Raw genomic sequence first — 15,739 nt, forward strand, 5'->3', positions numbered from 1 at the left:
TTATACTGTATATGGAGTTATAATGTCTAAATTAAAAAATGAACATTTACAGTTCTATGTTTATTAGTAGTAAGAATTCAACCTGCTGCATCTCTTAAAAGAATGAGAAAAGCGAAGAGCTTTAGGGAAATGCAGTCTTGGACTCACATAATTGCAATTCTTCATAATAAACAATAATAGCCACTGTTTGTTATGGCAATATGCCCTCACATAAGCTTGATATAAAAAGCCAATGCTTCTTAAATTTCCCAAATAATATTGATGTAAAATTATTTTATTTTAAACAGTTGCTAGAGTAATGGATAGGTGACACTGTTCGTTTTTGAGAAACAATGCATGCCTGCACAGCCAAATGAGTAACTGTAAATGGTTCAGTTTATGAACCATTGTACAGTTGACTTTTCACCATTTTGTATTTGGAATTGATAACGAGTAATATTTATCAGCTCACTGATAATTTCAGTACAGGACTGCTAAAACTATTGGTTGCTGCCGTTAGGTTGCGAGTTACAATATTCTGTTTAATAGTAATGGGTTGTGGATGGTTTGCAAAGTGTGTTGCCATGGGTTGATTAAGCAATTGGGATTTCTACAACAATCATCAGTTACCTGACAGTTGTCTCCCTTCTCATATCTGTGGCATCCACACAGTACAGGAACTTATTAAATAGTGGGAATAAAATGATTGGTGGCGTTTAACAGATTTTTAGATAAACCTTGAAATATTACTTTAGAAATAAATTAAACACGATTTGCAGAAGAGACTGATGAGAAGGGACCACATTTAAGTATCAAACCATTGTTTTATCATTTCAAACAGGTTTTAATAGTGCAGCTTTATATTATAGTACAAGATATAGTATCTCATATTTAAGGCATGTTATATTAGAAAATTGACTAAAACATGTTTTATGTTGAAACAGACTTCCATTCTCTGGTGATGAGAATAAATGCAATATCTTATTTTTCTTTTAAGAATTATTTCCTTTGAGACTCATAATATCCCATATTTGCATAGGTTCATGTTTTCTTTGCATATTTAAGCGGCAAAAGGTTATGCATTTACATTGATAAACAAGCACTAAACGGGCTTGTTGCAAAGTGGCTTGCAACTATGATCATGTCCGTGTATGTAATATGTTAGTGCTGCAGATGTAATACTTTATGTAAAGGACTTTGGAGTCGCAGGTAATTTATTCCTCCAGCCCCCACCACATTTGGGCTTTTTTCAAAGGGTTCCAAAGTCATGTAGCCAAAACATTCCCCAAGGGTGTTGCTCAGGCTCGTCTTGTGCCAGAATGAAAGTCCTTGAGCTGCAAGACCTGGGATAATAAATCACTTGGGACTGTAGATTTGTAACTTATTTCCCATCTTTTGTTTTCAGTTCAAAGTTGAGCAGTGGTTCAGGGACAGGAAGGACTTCCAGGCCAGGCAGGACTAGTGATCCGCCATGGTTTTTGTCTGGTTCTGACACACTGGGCAGACTGGCAGGCAACACCCTTGGGTAAGTCTTGGCAGGGTTGATGGTCATTTGGCTGCTAGTAATCCTTTATACCACAGGTCTAAAATGGTTCATAAGAAAATATGGAGATCTTTCTTAGAAAGACATGTGTTTCAAGGTTTTTTGTTTTGTGAAGTTTTGTTATTGTTGCAGCTATTATTATATTTAAAGTCTACCACCTCTGTAATCAGTAGTATCAGTATTTGACATGGAATTTCAGACTGGTTAGTAAAATAACTGAAAAGCTTGTCTTAAGTGATATGGATTCAGAGTGGCAAATACTGTATAATGTGGAAGTGTGGGTTATGCCTTTACTGTTCTATTTTTAATTTGTGGATGTAGTTAGGATATAGCGGGTTGGATAATGGATGGATAAGGCCCCTGGGTTTTACTAAGACATTAATTACAGATTTAACAGTTTTCTGATTTACTGTGTCTTGCAATTTAAATTAAATTGTACATTAATATTGACAGATATTAGGTAATAAAATATGAAATTGACTTTTTGACAGTATCCTAATAAGTATTCTGTTAGTTTAAGTCTTTTTTGTTGGTAGTATTTCCTGAAACACTGTTAGTGATTGGGGATTATTTTGATTGGGATAAATCATTTTGTTTGTTTTTGTTTTGGAGCAGGAGTCGATGGAGCTCTAGTGTTAATGGAAGTGGTGGTGGCGGCTCTTCAGGAAGGTCTTCCACAGCAGCAAGAGACTCAAGGAGACAAACACGAGTTATCCGTACAGGGCGAGACCGGGGTTCTGGATTATTGGGCAGCCAGCCTCAGCCAGTGATTCCGGCATCTGTCATTCCTGAGGAGCTCATATCCCAGGTAAAGAACTGAAATAAAGTTTGTTTTTGTTTTCATTCTTCATATTTTACCTTTTGCATTTTTGTTTTTGGTGGGAAAATTTGCTTTTTTTCATTTTGAAAGTAATGGCAGGCTTTCCTGTGTATCTAACCCATATATCACTCATTTCAATGGAGGTGATTTGAATGTGCATTGAAGGGATATGCTTTGTGTATTCCTTTGCATTTAAGATTTTTCCAGAATAGTACCATATTTATTTAAAAAATATTACATTATTTATATCTTATTGTTCATATTCTTGTTTGCTTCAGTAGTGAAAAGTCAGGCAAAATGACATCTTTTATTGGCTAACTAAAAACATTACAATATGCAAGCTTTCAAGGCAACTCAGGCCCCTTCTTCAGTCAAGACCTACCACCTCTGTAATCAGTAGTACCAGTATTTGGCATGGAATTTCAGACTGGTTAGTAAAATAACTGAAAAGCTTGTCTTAAGTGATATGGATTCAGAGTGGCAAATACTGAATTTGCCTTGAAAGCTTGCATATTGTAATCTTTTTACTTAGCTAATAAAATGTGTCATTTTTGCCTGTCTTTTCACTATATTCATAATGGCTAACATGGTACATCCTTGTTTGCTTCATAAATATGCATTTTGAAGAGGTCTAGTGTTAAAGGTTCTGACCCTCCAGGACCCCCAGAATCCCATCCATGAACTCCATAGGGGGTCCACGAACCTCAGTTTAAGAACTTCTGCTCAATGATAACCACATAGTCACAGGTCTTTTTTTGTGTAATGGTCTGCATACTCTTTGTGTTACAACCTGTGCGTTGCACTGATAGTGTTTGCTATGCTAATGTATCAGTTGATTCCATCATAACATGACACGTAAAGCAAATGACGGGGTGAATCATCAACTTGGAAGCCAAGTGCAAGTTGTCATTCTGAAATGAGCATAGTATTCAGAGCAATAGACTGCACAATTTCCTGACTGTGCTGGCTTCTGTTTAGATTACACAAAATGGAGGTTTTTGGAGGGGATAGTGTTGCTTTTGTGGCTGTTCCTGTAATTGGCAGAATTGACAGATAACTTTCCTCTGTGTACTGAATCATGACCAGCTTAAAACATTTAGGTTTCATAATTGGTTGGGAAGATATGCATCAACTCATTAGTTCTGTTAAAAGTCTATGCTTATTTCATTAAATTATACACATTAGCCTGTAATTAACCATTGGACTGGTGTCTTAACTTCTCCCTATGTCAAAAACAAGCTTGGTAAATAAGCCTGGGCCAAATGGTAAAATTTATGTATTAATATTGCTTTGTTACCAAAAAAAAGGTTTTGATTGTTAGCTCTTGGTGAATTCTTGGTGGAAGTGGTTAAGACTATATTGGAGTTATGATATGAACTGCCTGTCTTTTTTGCTGTTATTGGCGAACCTTGTGAAAAATGAAAGATTCATAACATTTACGGGTATTTTCACAGAAATTTTAAGTGACATGTTTTTCTTCGGTCTGAAGTTACAGTAATAGTGTTAAATTTTAAAGATTTGGCTTTTTCATTGTGCGTCAAGATGGACTTTTTTTTTAATGTAATTTTTTTTTTTTTTTTACTGTTTTGTTTCAGTCTCTGATTCAATGTTGGTTATTGTTTTTGAGATCTTGATTAGACTGCAGTAATTCTGTATGTGCACAAAGAGTAAAATTCAGTGGAAGCTCAAGTGTATATTTTAGTTTTTTGTCTGCATATTTGATTTTTCCTATTGGCATTGTTTTACCTTATCTTTTTGATCTGTGTGTGCTGATTTATGTCTGTGTAACATGTACTGTGTTGTTGCATTTTTATAGTTTCTGTACCTGTATGACTAACAATGACTGCTTTTTATTTTATTTAAGTATTAGAAATGCTTCTCAATTTAATTCACATTGTTGATGTGTGCCAGTTCAGCAAAGGGCATATGACTTTTACTGGCATTTCACAGTAAATATTACATCCTTTTCAATAGGAATGCTAGTGTATACTGAGAAAACCAAAACATTTTGGGCCTAAGTATCAGTCTTATATCCAATATTGTAGTGAGCCTGAAAAAGTTATCTTGTAGGTGTATGCTACTCTTTAATTATATTTTAATCTTTATAGGGCATGGAATATGCTGTTTGTTATTTTTTTTTTTTCTTTCGGTCAGGCTCAGGTAGTTCTGCAGGGAAAGTCCAGAAGTGTTATCATTCGTGAACTACAACGGACAAACCTAGATGTCAACCTAGCTGTCAATAACTTGTTGAGTCGTGATGATGAAGATGGGGATGATGGGGATGATACAGCAAGTGAATCTTATTTGCCAGGAGGTTAGTAATTTTGGCTTTGTTTGCAATTCGAAATACATGTCTAAAAAAAAAAAAATCAACTTATTAATTGCCTAATTTCTTGAATTAGTTTCTGATACTAAACTAAACTGATGTTGTTAAAAGATAATTTGCTTAGAAACAAATAATAGTAAGAAGAATACATTACTTAAGAATGGATATTGGTAAAGATCTAGTATTTTAACATTCTTTACTAATATACTTGCAAACGTGTTTGTCAATTCATCTGTTAGTCTGCAAGTACTTATAGACTATGACACAGAATTTAATGGTGGTAACAACTTTTAAGAATAAGAACGCTAATGTATACTGAGAAAACCAAAACTTTTTGTTCCTAAATGTCACCCTTATATCCATTGTTGTAATGAGCCTGTATTGCAGCATTATTACTTTGCAGTCCATTCCTGGTGTGGTCTCTGTGTGAATGCGGCCATGATCTGCCTAAGCTCTAATGGGCTTGGACTTAATTTTCTTCCAACTGTAAGAAGAACAGAATTTCAAACTAAATGTAGGTATTAGATAGAGCTAGTAGTATACAATAAGTGTCTCTGTGTTGTTTTTACTCCCTGTGGTCTGTTGTACAGCTTCTGGTGAAAGTGTGGAGTTACAACTGGAAATATATAATGTGAAATCTATTAAAATTCCTTTAGTGATGTATACATTTAAAGCGTTTTAGAAATTTTCAGGGCTGTCTACAATTAGTTACTTTGGCTTGTCATATTTTTTCTGTAGTTTTTGTGAGCATATACAGGTATATCTTGATTGGTCAAACTTCATCTCTACATAACTATTGCAAACCAAACACAAGAAAATAAGACTAATGTATTCATAAGAGTCCAAACACCACAGGCTGTTTTGCCACCTGTGGTTAGTTAACATTAAACTTTTTCAGTATTTGAGATGGTTTGAGTGTGGGGAGCAAAATATAGAGAATGATTGGGTGAAGAGATGCACCAGGATAAGTAGGCGGAGGGTGTGAAGTCCAGTGGGGACCTAGTTAGAAGTGGTGTTGGATGATATAAAGGGTGTGATGGACTGTAGTAATTGAAGGAAAATGATTAGGGGCCAGCTGGATAACGCAGAAAAACCTGGAAAATTGCTATTAAACTGATGATGATTATGATGAACAGTATTCAGCACATTCAACTCATGTATCAAAACTTTCTGTATTGTGAAAATAGCACATTATAGGTCTATATGTATGGCAATGTACAGTACAGTGAATTTATGTAGCCCCAAGAATTACAAGAAAACCTTGGCATAAGATCTTGTTATGTTACAAACCATTCCAATCCATTATTGTTTGAAAGCTGTATTGCAAAAGTGAGGGTTCATCTGAGTAGAAGTTGCCAAGAGGTAAATTTAGACAATGTCTTGGGTGTATGTTATATACCACACATTTTATTTTGGTGATTGCTGAGAAATTTGAAATTTATTTCCACACTCAAATTTAAGTGATTGAGTCAAGAGGTGTGCTTATTAGCTGCCATAATTTGTCAGTTTTTTGTTTATGGGGGATGATTTCAGCCTCTTTCAAAAGGGAATAGCAAATTGCAATATATCGTAGAATATAATTTGAAATTTTTTTTTCTGTTGTAAATAGTATTGCATAGTAATTCTATTATTGGGGAAAATTATTTGTTTCAGTAGTGTGACATTACCCTTATTGAATGTTCAAGTTAAGCATTTTTCTTTAGCAAATTCTTTTCAAGTAAATCTAGTGTTAGATGCTGGAAAAATATTTGGTATTTAATTAAACTAATTTTTGAATAATGTGTAATTCATGTTTTCTCTTTGTGCATTTAAACAGGTTGCCCACCAAAAATATATTTTATTGTAAATTATGTAATCATTTGAATGATGCAAATGAAGTAAACATTGTTAAGACTATAATTAATAAGATTTAATGCTTTATTATTTCATAGTTTGGCCAGTAAAGCAACCACATCCTTACTGATTCTCTGAAGAATAAATGTTATAGTGACTATTGTTCTGTGCTACTGAGTATATATACCAGGGTAATTAAAAGATTATATAAAGTTCCTTCTTTTAAGCCAAACGATCAGCTTTTTGTGTTTGTTGTCTTAGGTGTTCAGAGTTTTAAATGGTATAGTTCAAAAGAGGGGTATTCGAGGCAAATGTTTACACAGATTTTGCTTTTGTTACTGAATGCTGTATGATATGTTTATAGGGTCATTATTGTAACATGTACCGAGTGGAGTGAAATTCTTAAAGCTCGTACTAATCAACATATAATAGTTTCATTTTAAAAAGTGTCATTCAAGAATCAGTTGTATTATCTGGGTATTTGAAATAATTCTTAAATTCTTCATAATGGGGTGACTACACTTTATGGTTTTGAAGTTGAAAATGTGCAAATGGGTATGTTGGCATTTGGCAGGCTGTCTGATACATTTCAAAGCAGTACTTGTTGTTGAGTAATTCATAATAAAATGATAACCTGTGTCAACCATGAAGAGAGATTAATATTGGTTCATTCCTACATACATTTTAAAAATAAAATTGGGCTATTAAATCCAAAAAGTTTATCATTTGGTTAAGCCAGCAGACAAGTTGTCTCAAAATGGTTAGGGATTTTATTTTTCAGGGTTATTGTCTAATGTTTCTCAGTAAGAAGAGACTAGTTAAAACTTTTAGTCATAATGAAAAAATGACAAGTATTACTTAGAATTTTAAGTATGTGTGAATTTCTCTGCTAATCACAAAATAATCTTAATTTAGCCATTAAACAATAGTTTATAAAGGATTGGAGAACACATGAACTTAACCTTGTCGGGTAATTTTCGTGTTTAAAAGAATTGAGGTAATTATTGCTTAGTTAAAATAAAAGCATATTTATTATACTGTAAATTTCTAATTGCTTTTTATGTTTTCTGCAGAAGATCTTATGTCTCTTTTAGATGCAGACATTCACTCTGCACACCCTAGTGTTATCATAGACGCCGATGCCATGTTTTCTGAAGATATTAGTTACTTTGGTTACCCTTCTTTTCGACGTTCTTCCCTTTCAAGGCTTGGATCTTCTAGAGGTAATTTAATTTTTTGGTCTATTTTTAACATATATTGCTTCCTTCTACTCTTAATAGCTTTTATGTTATTTTAAGAAGTAACAACGTTGGATTGTGAAAATGTTATTTCTTTTTTTAACATAAAATCTTAATTCAGTTTAGACTTCAAGTCGTGAATGGTCACTTAGGTTGATTTCTAATTAAATATATTCTGCTTCCAAAGTTACCCATAACTTTCCTCAACATATTTTTTTATGTTAAAAATTTAAATATAAAATACTCGGTCACATCTAACTATTGCTGTCATTCTCTTCTGTTTTTTTAACTTAATTTTAAGTTGTAGTGAATTATTTTTGCATTAACTTTTTTGGTTTACTTTAAGCTTTCACTTTAAATTTTCATACTTTTGGTACTTTTTATGATTTGACCCTTGTGTAAGGAAAGCACAGTATGTTTTCCTTTCTTTCTGTTGTACTGACTAATGTAACCACATTGAAAAGAGTTTTTGGTAAGTCCCAAATCCTGTGTCTCCTTTTTATGTTTTTATTTCTATTTATTTATTATTTGCAACTTCTACTAAATATTTGTATGTGCAGTTTAGCTGTATACTAGTAACGTTCTGCCAAATATCTGGGAAATTTCGATTAATTTGGAAGTAATCATTGTGATTTTTTTTTTCCACTGTAATTTGTTCTAAATTTTTTTTTTTCTTAGACAAAGAGTTGTATGACAACTGCAGGGATTCACTCCGGCAGTAACTAGATAAAATGCTATGTGTCACTTCAATGACATGATTATCTGTAATTGAATGAATGGGTTTGGTCTAATATTTGTATTTTTATGTGCATGTCATGAACTTGTATTTAAAAGCCTAGAGGTTATACATTTTCTTTTGCCAATACTCCTTGTATGTAGTGATTATAGTATGAGACTTTGGCTTTAGTATTTTAATAAAAATAAGATGGTTGGGGTCTACGAATGCTTTTGGAGAGAGGTGCTATTGGATTACTTTTTTTTTTTTTTTGCTTTTAAATGTTCTCCTCTCCCCATTAATACGTATATATGGGCACACCAGAGGTAAAACAGTGAGCCCTCCTAGAAATTGTTATAAAAGAGTAGGCCTTTTAATTTTAAGACCCTTCGGATGTGTGGAGTAGTATTTACTTTAAGTTTGCATGAGTTTGTTTTAGTTTTTTGTGAGTAAATAAAGTTTATTGTTTGCTGTTTTTATATTTTAATTTATAGTTGTGTGTGTGTGTGTGTATATATATATAGTTGCAATCGGAAATAATCAACCCCACAAAGATTGCCAAGATTAACTTATTAAAGTATTTTCAAAGAACTAAATTTTCTCTTGGATAACTTTATCAATTGAGTTATACATAAATCAGCAGTTATAATGTATGATTTAGTATTCCTGAATAAGTGGATATTTGATTAATATGGCCATATGTTACAGTCTTTCAACCCCTATAAAATATTGAAGTTTTTAAAAACCTTCTACTAGTTTTCATGTCCTAAAATGGTGTTAAAACATAATTATGCCTAGGTACTCTGATTGTTCATTTTAAATTTTAAATTAAACCCTACCTATGAATGTCTTCAAGGTGAGTTGCAATCATGGTTAAGACTAAGGAGCTTTCTTAAATGCTGAGAGATTAAATTATTTTATTGCATGTTAACAACATTATGTAAAAGATGATTTCCTGAATATTTATCATTTCAAGAGACACAATTGGGAGCATTATAAGCAAGTTTAAAACTTTTGATAACAGCTTCAGACTTGCCTGGCAGTGGAAAAAAGCCCAGAATTTCAAGAACCCTTAACTACTTAATCGATCCTACGATTTAAATTCCATAGAAAATCTTTTTTGGGATTTAAAGAAGGCAGTTGCAGTATAGAAACCATAAAGGAGCTGAAGGCTTTTCATGTGAAAAGTGGGCAAAGATTCCAATAGAGGTGAAGGAAGCTTGTCAGTACTTGCCAGAAACACTTAATAGAAGTTATAAAGGCTAAATGATGCTCCAAAAGTACTGATGTTTTGGGTTGAATAATTGTGCATATACGCATTTGTGAAAAGAATTATATTTTTCATTTGAACTCAAAGCTGTGTCAATTTATGTTCTCAAAATAACTCGTATGTACTTTTTGTGTAATGAAGCTTTTTGTTGTATAATTTACTTTAACCTTGTTTCACACTGCTATATCCTTTTAAAGTGAGAGTTTTTGAATATTTCCGATTGCAACTGTTGGATACATATTTTTATTTCTGTTTTTAGTTTTTTTTTTTTTCTTTTTTTTTTCTTCCTTTCTACTTTTTGGTTCTTTCCCCTCCCCCTTTGTTTTGTTTTGTGCAAAGGGTCTTTCCCAGAGAGTGGCTTACTTTTATTCTACTGGTGTGACCCCATTGCATACCAGTTCTCCTTCTTCCCTTAGAGAGAGACTCGGAGCTGTTGCGTGAGCGTGAGTCCGTATTACGTTTGCGTGAACGAAGGTGGCTTGATGGAGCCTCTTTTGACGCTGAACGAGGCTCTACAAGCAGAGAAGGAGAACCAAGTCTGGACAAAAAGACGATACCTGTTCAAAGTCCGGTTTCCCTCACTGAAGAGCTGCAGTGGTGGTCTGATAAGGTATGTGACTGCTTTCATTTTCTTAGTATTTTCAAAAAAACACTTGTACAAAGGACTATGTTTATTGTCTAGCACATTTTTATATCCTAACCAAGTGTATTTATTACTGTGCATCTAGTTGCATACATTATGCTGTACTTGCTGGAATCTTTATATTCTGTACAAGTCACAGTACTCTGCTGCTACTACTACTACTAAAGGAAAGATCATGTTTTGATTCTTTGTAGTTACATACACCTGTATTTATAGTTTGCAAAGTTTAATCCCGCTGTAATGAAAATCATGGGACCATAAAAATATTTTGTTCTAATGGAAGTTTTGCTATAACGAATATAGGGAAAATACATATACTATTGTGACTGAACGATTTGCCATCTCTAACAGCAATGGTGCAAGGAAGGCTCCGTAGCTGCTCTGCTGCATCTGGTAAAAAGTAAATCAAGGGAAAAGTAATTGGCTATCTCCTGCAGGATCAGGCTTGCTGTGTAATGTGCTTTTCACATGATGTTTAGAACATTTAACACCAGGTATTGACCTACTCTTCATCACACTCTCCTGGTCTGCCACAGCAATGATTCTGAACCACTGGTGTTCTAATCTGAAGAGCTAAAGCAGGGCGATCGCTGTGTTGTGGTTCATATCGCGTGTTCTTCATTGGTGAAGTAACAGCTCCTATTTTGAATGAAGTCTTGAGACTTGTCTGTTTTCCTTGGAATCCTGGACCCAACTTCTTTCCCTTATGCAACTAACTCCGTGACCCAAGCTTGACAAAACCTGTAGTAAATTAAAAAAAAGCTTCTTAAACTGGAAAGATATTTTATTTGAAAATGAGATGTTAGATGTAGCCTTTTTTTTTTTTTATTATTAAAGTACAGGTTAGAATACAGAGGGAAAATGACACGTCAGATGTAACCTGTACATACAAATGTGCCTCTTTTTGTTTGTTTAGGTCCTAACAATCAATCTTTATTCCGAATGCTTTTGCAATGTCATTTTTCTTTTCATTTTTCCAGGATTGTTAATTTTTCTTTCAGTGTAAATTGACACAATTTCTCACCTTTTTGGTTTGTCATAAAGAAAACTTCGAGAAGTGCTATGAAACTCGAACAGTACAGTATCCTCACACGAACTAACCCACATAGATACTTGTTAGAACACGGACTCTGAATTTTGCTATACCTGTTTGAGTCGCTCCTACACTGTTGCCCAGCCTCAATGAAATTTTGCCTCTTTCTTCTTTTGGTCTAAGAAGAAAGAGGCAGCCTGTTGGAGGGTTTTTCCAAGACTCAGTAAAAGTATAACCACGGCCTTAAGTATTTTTGGCATTGCATTATTTTTAGTGATCATTTTTGGTGTAAAAATGTTATTTTTTACTGATATTTACCTTTTCTTTAAAATGAAAAAATCTATTAAAAATGATGCTGTATGAACATTTGTCTGGGTCAACAAAAAGTATGTTAATTCTGAAAATTCTGTTTCTTCAGTATTCACTGTAATTGGATTTGACCTCAATAAATACTAATGTTGAGCTGTGAACTAACACACAGGTTTTTAAACTTTGTTTAGAATATGTTCAGTATATGTTTCATGAAATGCATCTTGCTTAGTTGCTATTTGTTTAACATTTATATGCAATGCCTTTCTTTTTGATGTATAAAGTATGAGACAGCAGCCAATGGTTTAGTTAGATGAATAACTAAATCTTTTTGAATAAAGTTAAAAATAAATGTTAAAATAATTATAAAAATTCTTTGCAATATGTTATCTGTATGGGGATTAGCTTTAAATAGATTGTATTGCTATACACAATGCACAAAGATAAAAAAAAATTAACTCAACCTGCACTAGCCCATGAATCCCATTACTTTTTTAGCTCTGGCATTACACCATTTAAGATGATTACATAAATCCATAAAGGACAGTTGGTGTGCTATGGGCATTGCTCAGTCTGTGCTGCAGAACTATAAAAATCCCCTCTAAAACACCAAAAAAAAATTACCTCCACTGCGGTTTATCGTCACTGAAATTTTTAAGACTTAAACCAAACTAAGTGTCAAAAGGCTGCAATTAAAGTGGAATTAGGAAAAAGGAAAAAAAATTCAATGCATTTTTATTTTTCATCAGTTAAGATCCCATTGTTTTTTACTGAATAAAAAATATAATTGTGTTCTTTCAAATGGCGATATATTTGTCAGACATTCTGTTATTTATAAACGAAACGTTTTCACAATCAATAAAACTCCTGCAATGGAACTGGCTAAATGGAGAGAATCGAACTGCATGTGTCTTAAGCGCTGTAGTAATCAAGTGTTTCATTATACAAATTCTGTATACCAATCTGAGCAATATCTGTGTGTTGTTGACACTTCTATTAAGGTGTTGTAATATGTATGATGCATTCTGCATGCGCATTTATGTTTACCAATTTCTTTTATCCATAATGGCACTAGCTAAGATAGTGGTCATTGTATATATTACAAATTATTTTCTTTGTTTCAGTCCTAGAATGTAAACTGTTTTTGTGCAGGCCACAGCCGTTAAAATAGCCCTATAATTTGTTTCATTGTAGAAAATTGTTTACTTTCACAGATTGAAAGGAACAGAAATGTAGATGTTTGCATGAGTGGGTTATTTGTGTTAATAGTCCTTTTTTTGATCAGGGTTTCTGCATAAATGTGCTTAGTTTTTCTTTTACCTTTTGCTTTTTTAAGACCTTAAACTTTGTGTGCTAATAGGTTGCCATTTTTATAGGATGGTGCAAAGTTTGTTAGTATTGGAGCCCTCTACTCAGAACTTGTAGCAGTAAGTAGTAAAGGAGAGCTATACCAGTGGAAGTGGAATGAAGCTGAGCCCTATAGAAATTCACAGGTTTGCTTTTTTTTTTTTTGTATATATATATTTCTGAGTGTATTAAAATGTTGTCTATTTTTGTTGCCTGTCAAAGGCTAAAGTTTGTATTCACTCATTCACTCTTTGCAGAATCCTTCAATTCATCATCCAAGAGTCGCTTTTCTTGGGTTAACCAATGAAAAAATCACGCTTCTATCTGCTAATTGTATTAGAGCAACTGTTGCCACTGAAAGTAATAAGGTAAGTTTTTTCCACAAAATTTCCCTAAATTTTCATTCCTACTTTCTTTGACTGAAGAGTAATCCTTAAATGGTCAGTTATTCAAAGATTAGAAATGCTTTTAGTAATAAATATATATATATTAATCTTTTTGTAACATTCATATGATGATTGTTTATCTGTGATCCAGCAAGTATTTTCTCTGGTAGTTTGAGTAATATAGGAAATTACACTATTAACCAAACCTTTAGTCTGTAGCGTTAAATGTAATGTTTTTTGTTAGAGTGGAAGTGGAATTGATGATATTAATCAGTTACAGAATCTGAAAAATGTTCATTCTGAAAATGACATTCTTAATAAAATGTAAGCAGGTAGTAGGTTTCCATTTTTTTAAGGCATAGCTGAATGTAGTTTCTTTAAACAAGCTAATATTGACTGCATATATAATAGAAACTGCCTGTGGGGAAACATTTTGAAGGTCTTGCCAATATAGTGTTTATAATTCAGTCCATGCTTATCTTTCCTCATTACTTAATTTTGTATTTGAATTTGCAAATGCCAAAAAAAGATATATAGTATTTGCAGAATTTCTTAAAGTAAAACATATGAATAATTAGCAAAAGTGAGTTCTTTTTTGAGATAATATAGCTCTGAAGAAATAGTTTGCTTTTGATTTCTAGTTTTAAAACTAACTCATAATTGCACACTGTTAGAGAAAATTGATGTGATTCTCATCTCTTGTGATATTTGCTCTTGTTGCTGTTATTTTGGAACTCTGATTGGCAATATATTGACAATTAAGAGTCTCAAAGTGATATAAATTAAGGAGATAAATAAAGCACATTATCACAGAGTTTAAAAACCTGTGGTAGCAATACACATTTTTTCAAACTTTCTTAGGCAAGTATAATGCACATTTTTACTTAAAAAAGCTAGTTCTGCAACATTTTAGGGCAATTTGAAGTAAATATTGCTTAATGAACAGATTCAACTGAAAACAAATTATTTTTCTAGAATTAGGATTAGAAAACCCATGAACAGTGATCAATAGTACAAGGGGGAGTCAAGCTAAAGTTAGAAAATGGGATTTATTAGAAAAAACAACAAAACTTGATAATGTCAATTCTCAATGTAGTTCCACCCTTCTCAATGCACTTGCGCCACCTGCCTGGAAGTGCCTGGAATCCAGCAGAATAAAAGGTTTTGTCTTGTCCTCACAACCACTCGTGCGTCGCTTTCTTCACTTCATTATCTGTCTTGAGTAGACGACCACCCAGATATTATTTTAGCGGTCCAAAAAGATGGAAATCACATGGTGCCAAATCTGGTGAATAAGGAGGATGTGGCAGTACCTCAAACTTCAGTTTCTCCAGATAAGCCTTGGTGTTCTTAACAGTGTGTGGGCGGGCGGACGGACAGGCATTGTCTTGCAGCAAAAGGACTCCTTGAGACAGCAGTCTCCACCGCTTGGATCAAATAGCAGGCTTTACGTTGGTCTCTAGCAGGTCACAGTAACTTGCACTAGTGGCTGTATTACCCCTTGGCACGTTGTGTTTCACAATAACTCGGGTGCACAAATGGTTATGAGGACAAGACAAACCTTTTATTCTGCTGGAATCCAGGCAATTCCAGGCATGTGGCGTTAGTGCTTTGAGAAGGTCGAGACGACATTGAGAAATGACATTATCAGTTTTGTTAAGGTTTATTCCATTTTCTATTAAATCCCACTTTCTAACTTTAGCTTGACTCTCCCTTGTAGTTTTGTTGTTCTTGTTATTATTTAAAAGTATCTGGCAGAATTTAACAGGAATTGCTACTTTACAAGAAGATAGATAAAATCGGTTATATATATATTTTTTTTAATGCATTCTAACCACAAACACTTTGCAGTGAGAAAAATTAGGCCATAATCTCTCTTCTTAGAGGTTGAAATTATTTAAGAGTTGTGACAACTGGCCCCGGCACAGACAGACGGACATCATATTTTTTCCACACACTATTTATTTATATACACTATATACAAGGTCTTTGCTCACGTGCACCCCCAGTGCCTTCTCGCACCGAATTCCCCAAAAGTCCAGGCCCACAGTCCTTAGTGCCTTCCTGGCCGCCTCCTGTCCTCGCTCTCCAGCTCAGTCTGCTTCCTCCCGACTTCCACCAATGACTGGAGGGAGGCGGCCCCTTAAATAAGGCTCCCGGATGAGCCCCAGGTGTTCCGTCCTTAGCCACGCCCAAGCGTGGCGGAAGTGTCGGCTGTCTTCCTGGCAGCTCTCCGGGTGCCACACAAAGTCTTCCCCCCGGCACTTCCTGGTGTGGCGGAAGTGCCGGGCTCCCGG

At 34.1% G+C, this 15,739-nt stretch overlaps 1 protein-coding gene across 9 annotated transcripts in view; it reads left to right on the forward strand.

The window, feature by feature from the left end:
• ubr5 (ubiquitin protein ligase E3 component n-recognin 5) overlaps positions 1 to 15,739 on the forward strand; it is a 110,322-nt gene that overhangs the window by 37,696 nt on the left and 56,887 nt on the right. For 5 of the 9 annotated variants that reach the window (XM_039737202.1, XM_039737205.1, XM_039737203.1 and 2 more), the window contains 7 exons: positions 1,385 to 1,504; positions 2,138 to 2,330; positions 4,497 to 4,656; positions 7,575 to 7,724; positions 10,123 to 10,334; positions 13,086 to 13,202; positions 13,314 to 13,424. In XM_039737202.1, the coding sequence (XP_039593136.1) occupies positions 1,385 to 1,504; positions 2,138 to 2,330; positions 4,497 to 4,656; positions 7,575 to 7,724; positions 10,123 to 10,334; positions 13,086 to 13,202; positions 13,314 to 13,424 (1,063 nt within the window). The remainder of the gene's footprint in view (positions 1 to 1,384; positions 1,505 to 2,137; positions 2,331 to 4,496; positions 4,657 to 7,574; positions 7,725 to 10,122; positions 10,335 to 13,085; positions 13,203 to 13,313; positions 13,425 to 15,739) is intronic. The other 4 variants (XM_039737204.1, XM_039737208.1, XM_039737210.1 and 1 more) reach the window with 2 other exon arrangements.

The sequence above is a fragment of the Polypterus senegalus genome, chromosome 15 (assembly GCF_016835505.1).
Source record: "Polypterus senegalus isolate Bchr_013 chromosome 15, ASM1683550v1, whole genome shotgun sequence".
In the NCBI taxonomy this organism is placed as follows: domain Eukaryota; kingdom Metazoa; phylum Chordata; class Cladistia; order Polypteriformes; family Polypteridae; genus Polypterus; species Polypterus senegalus.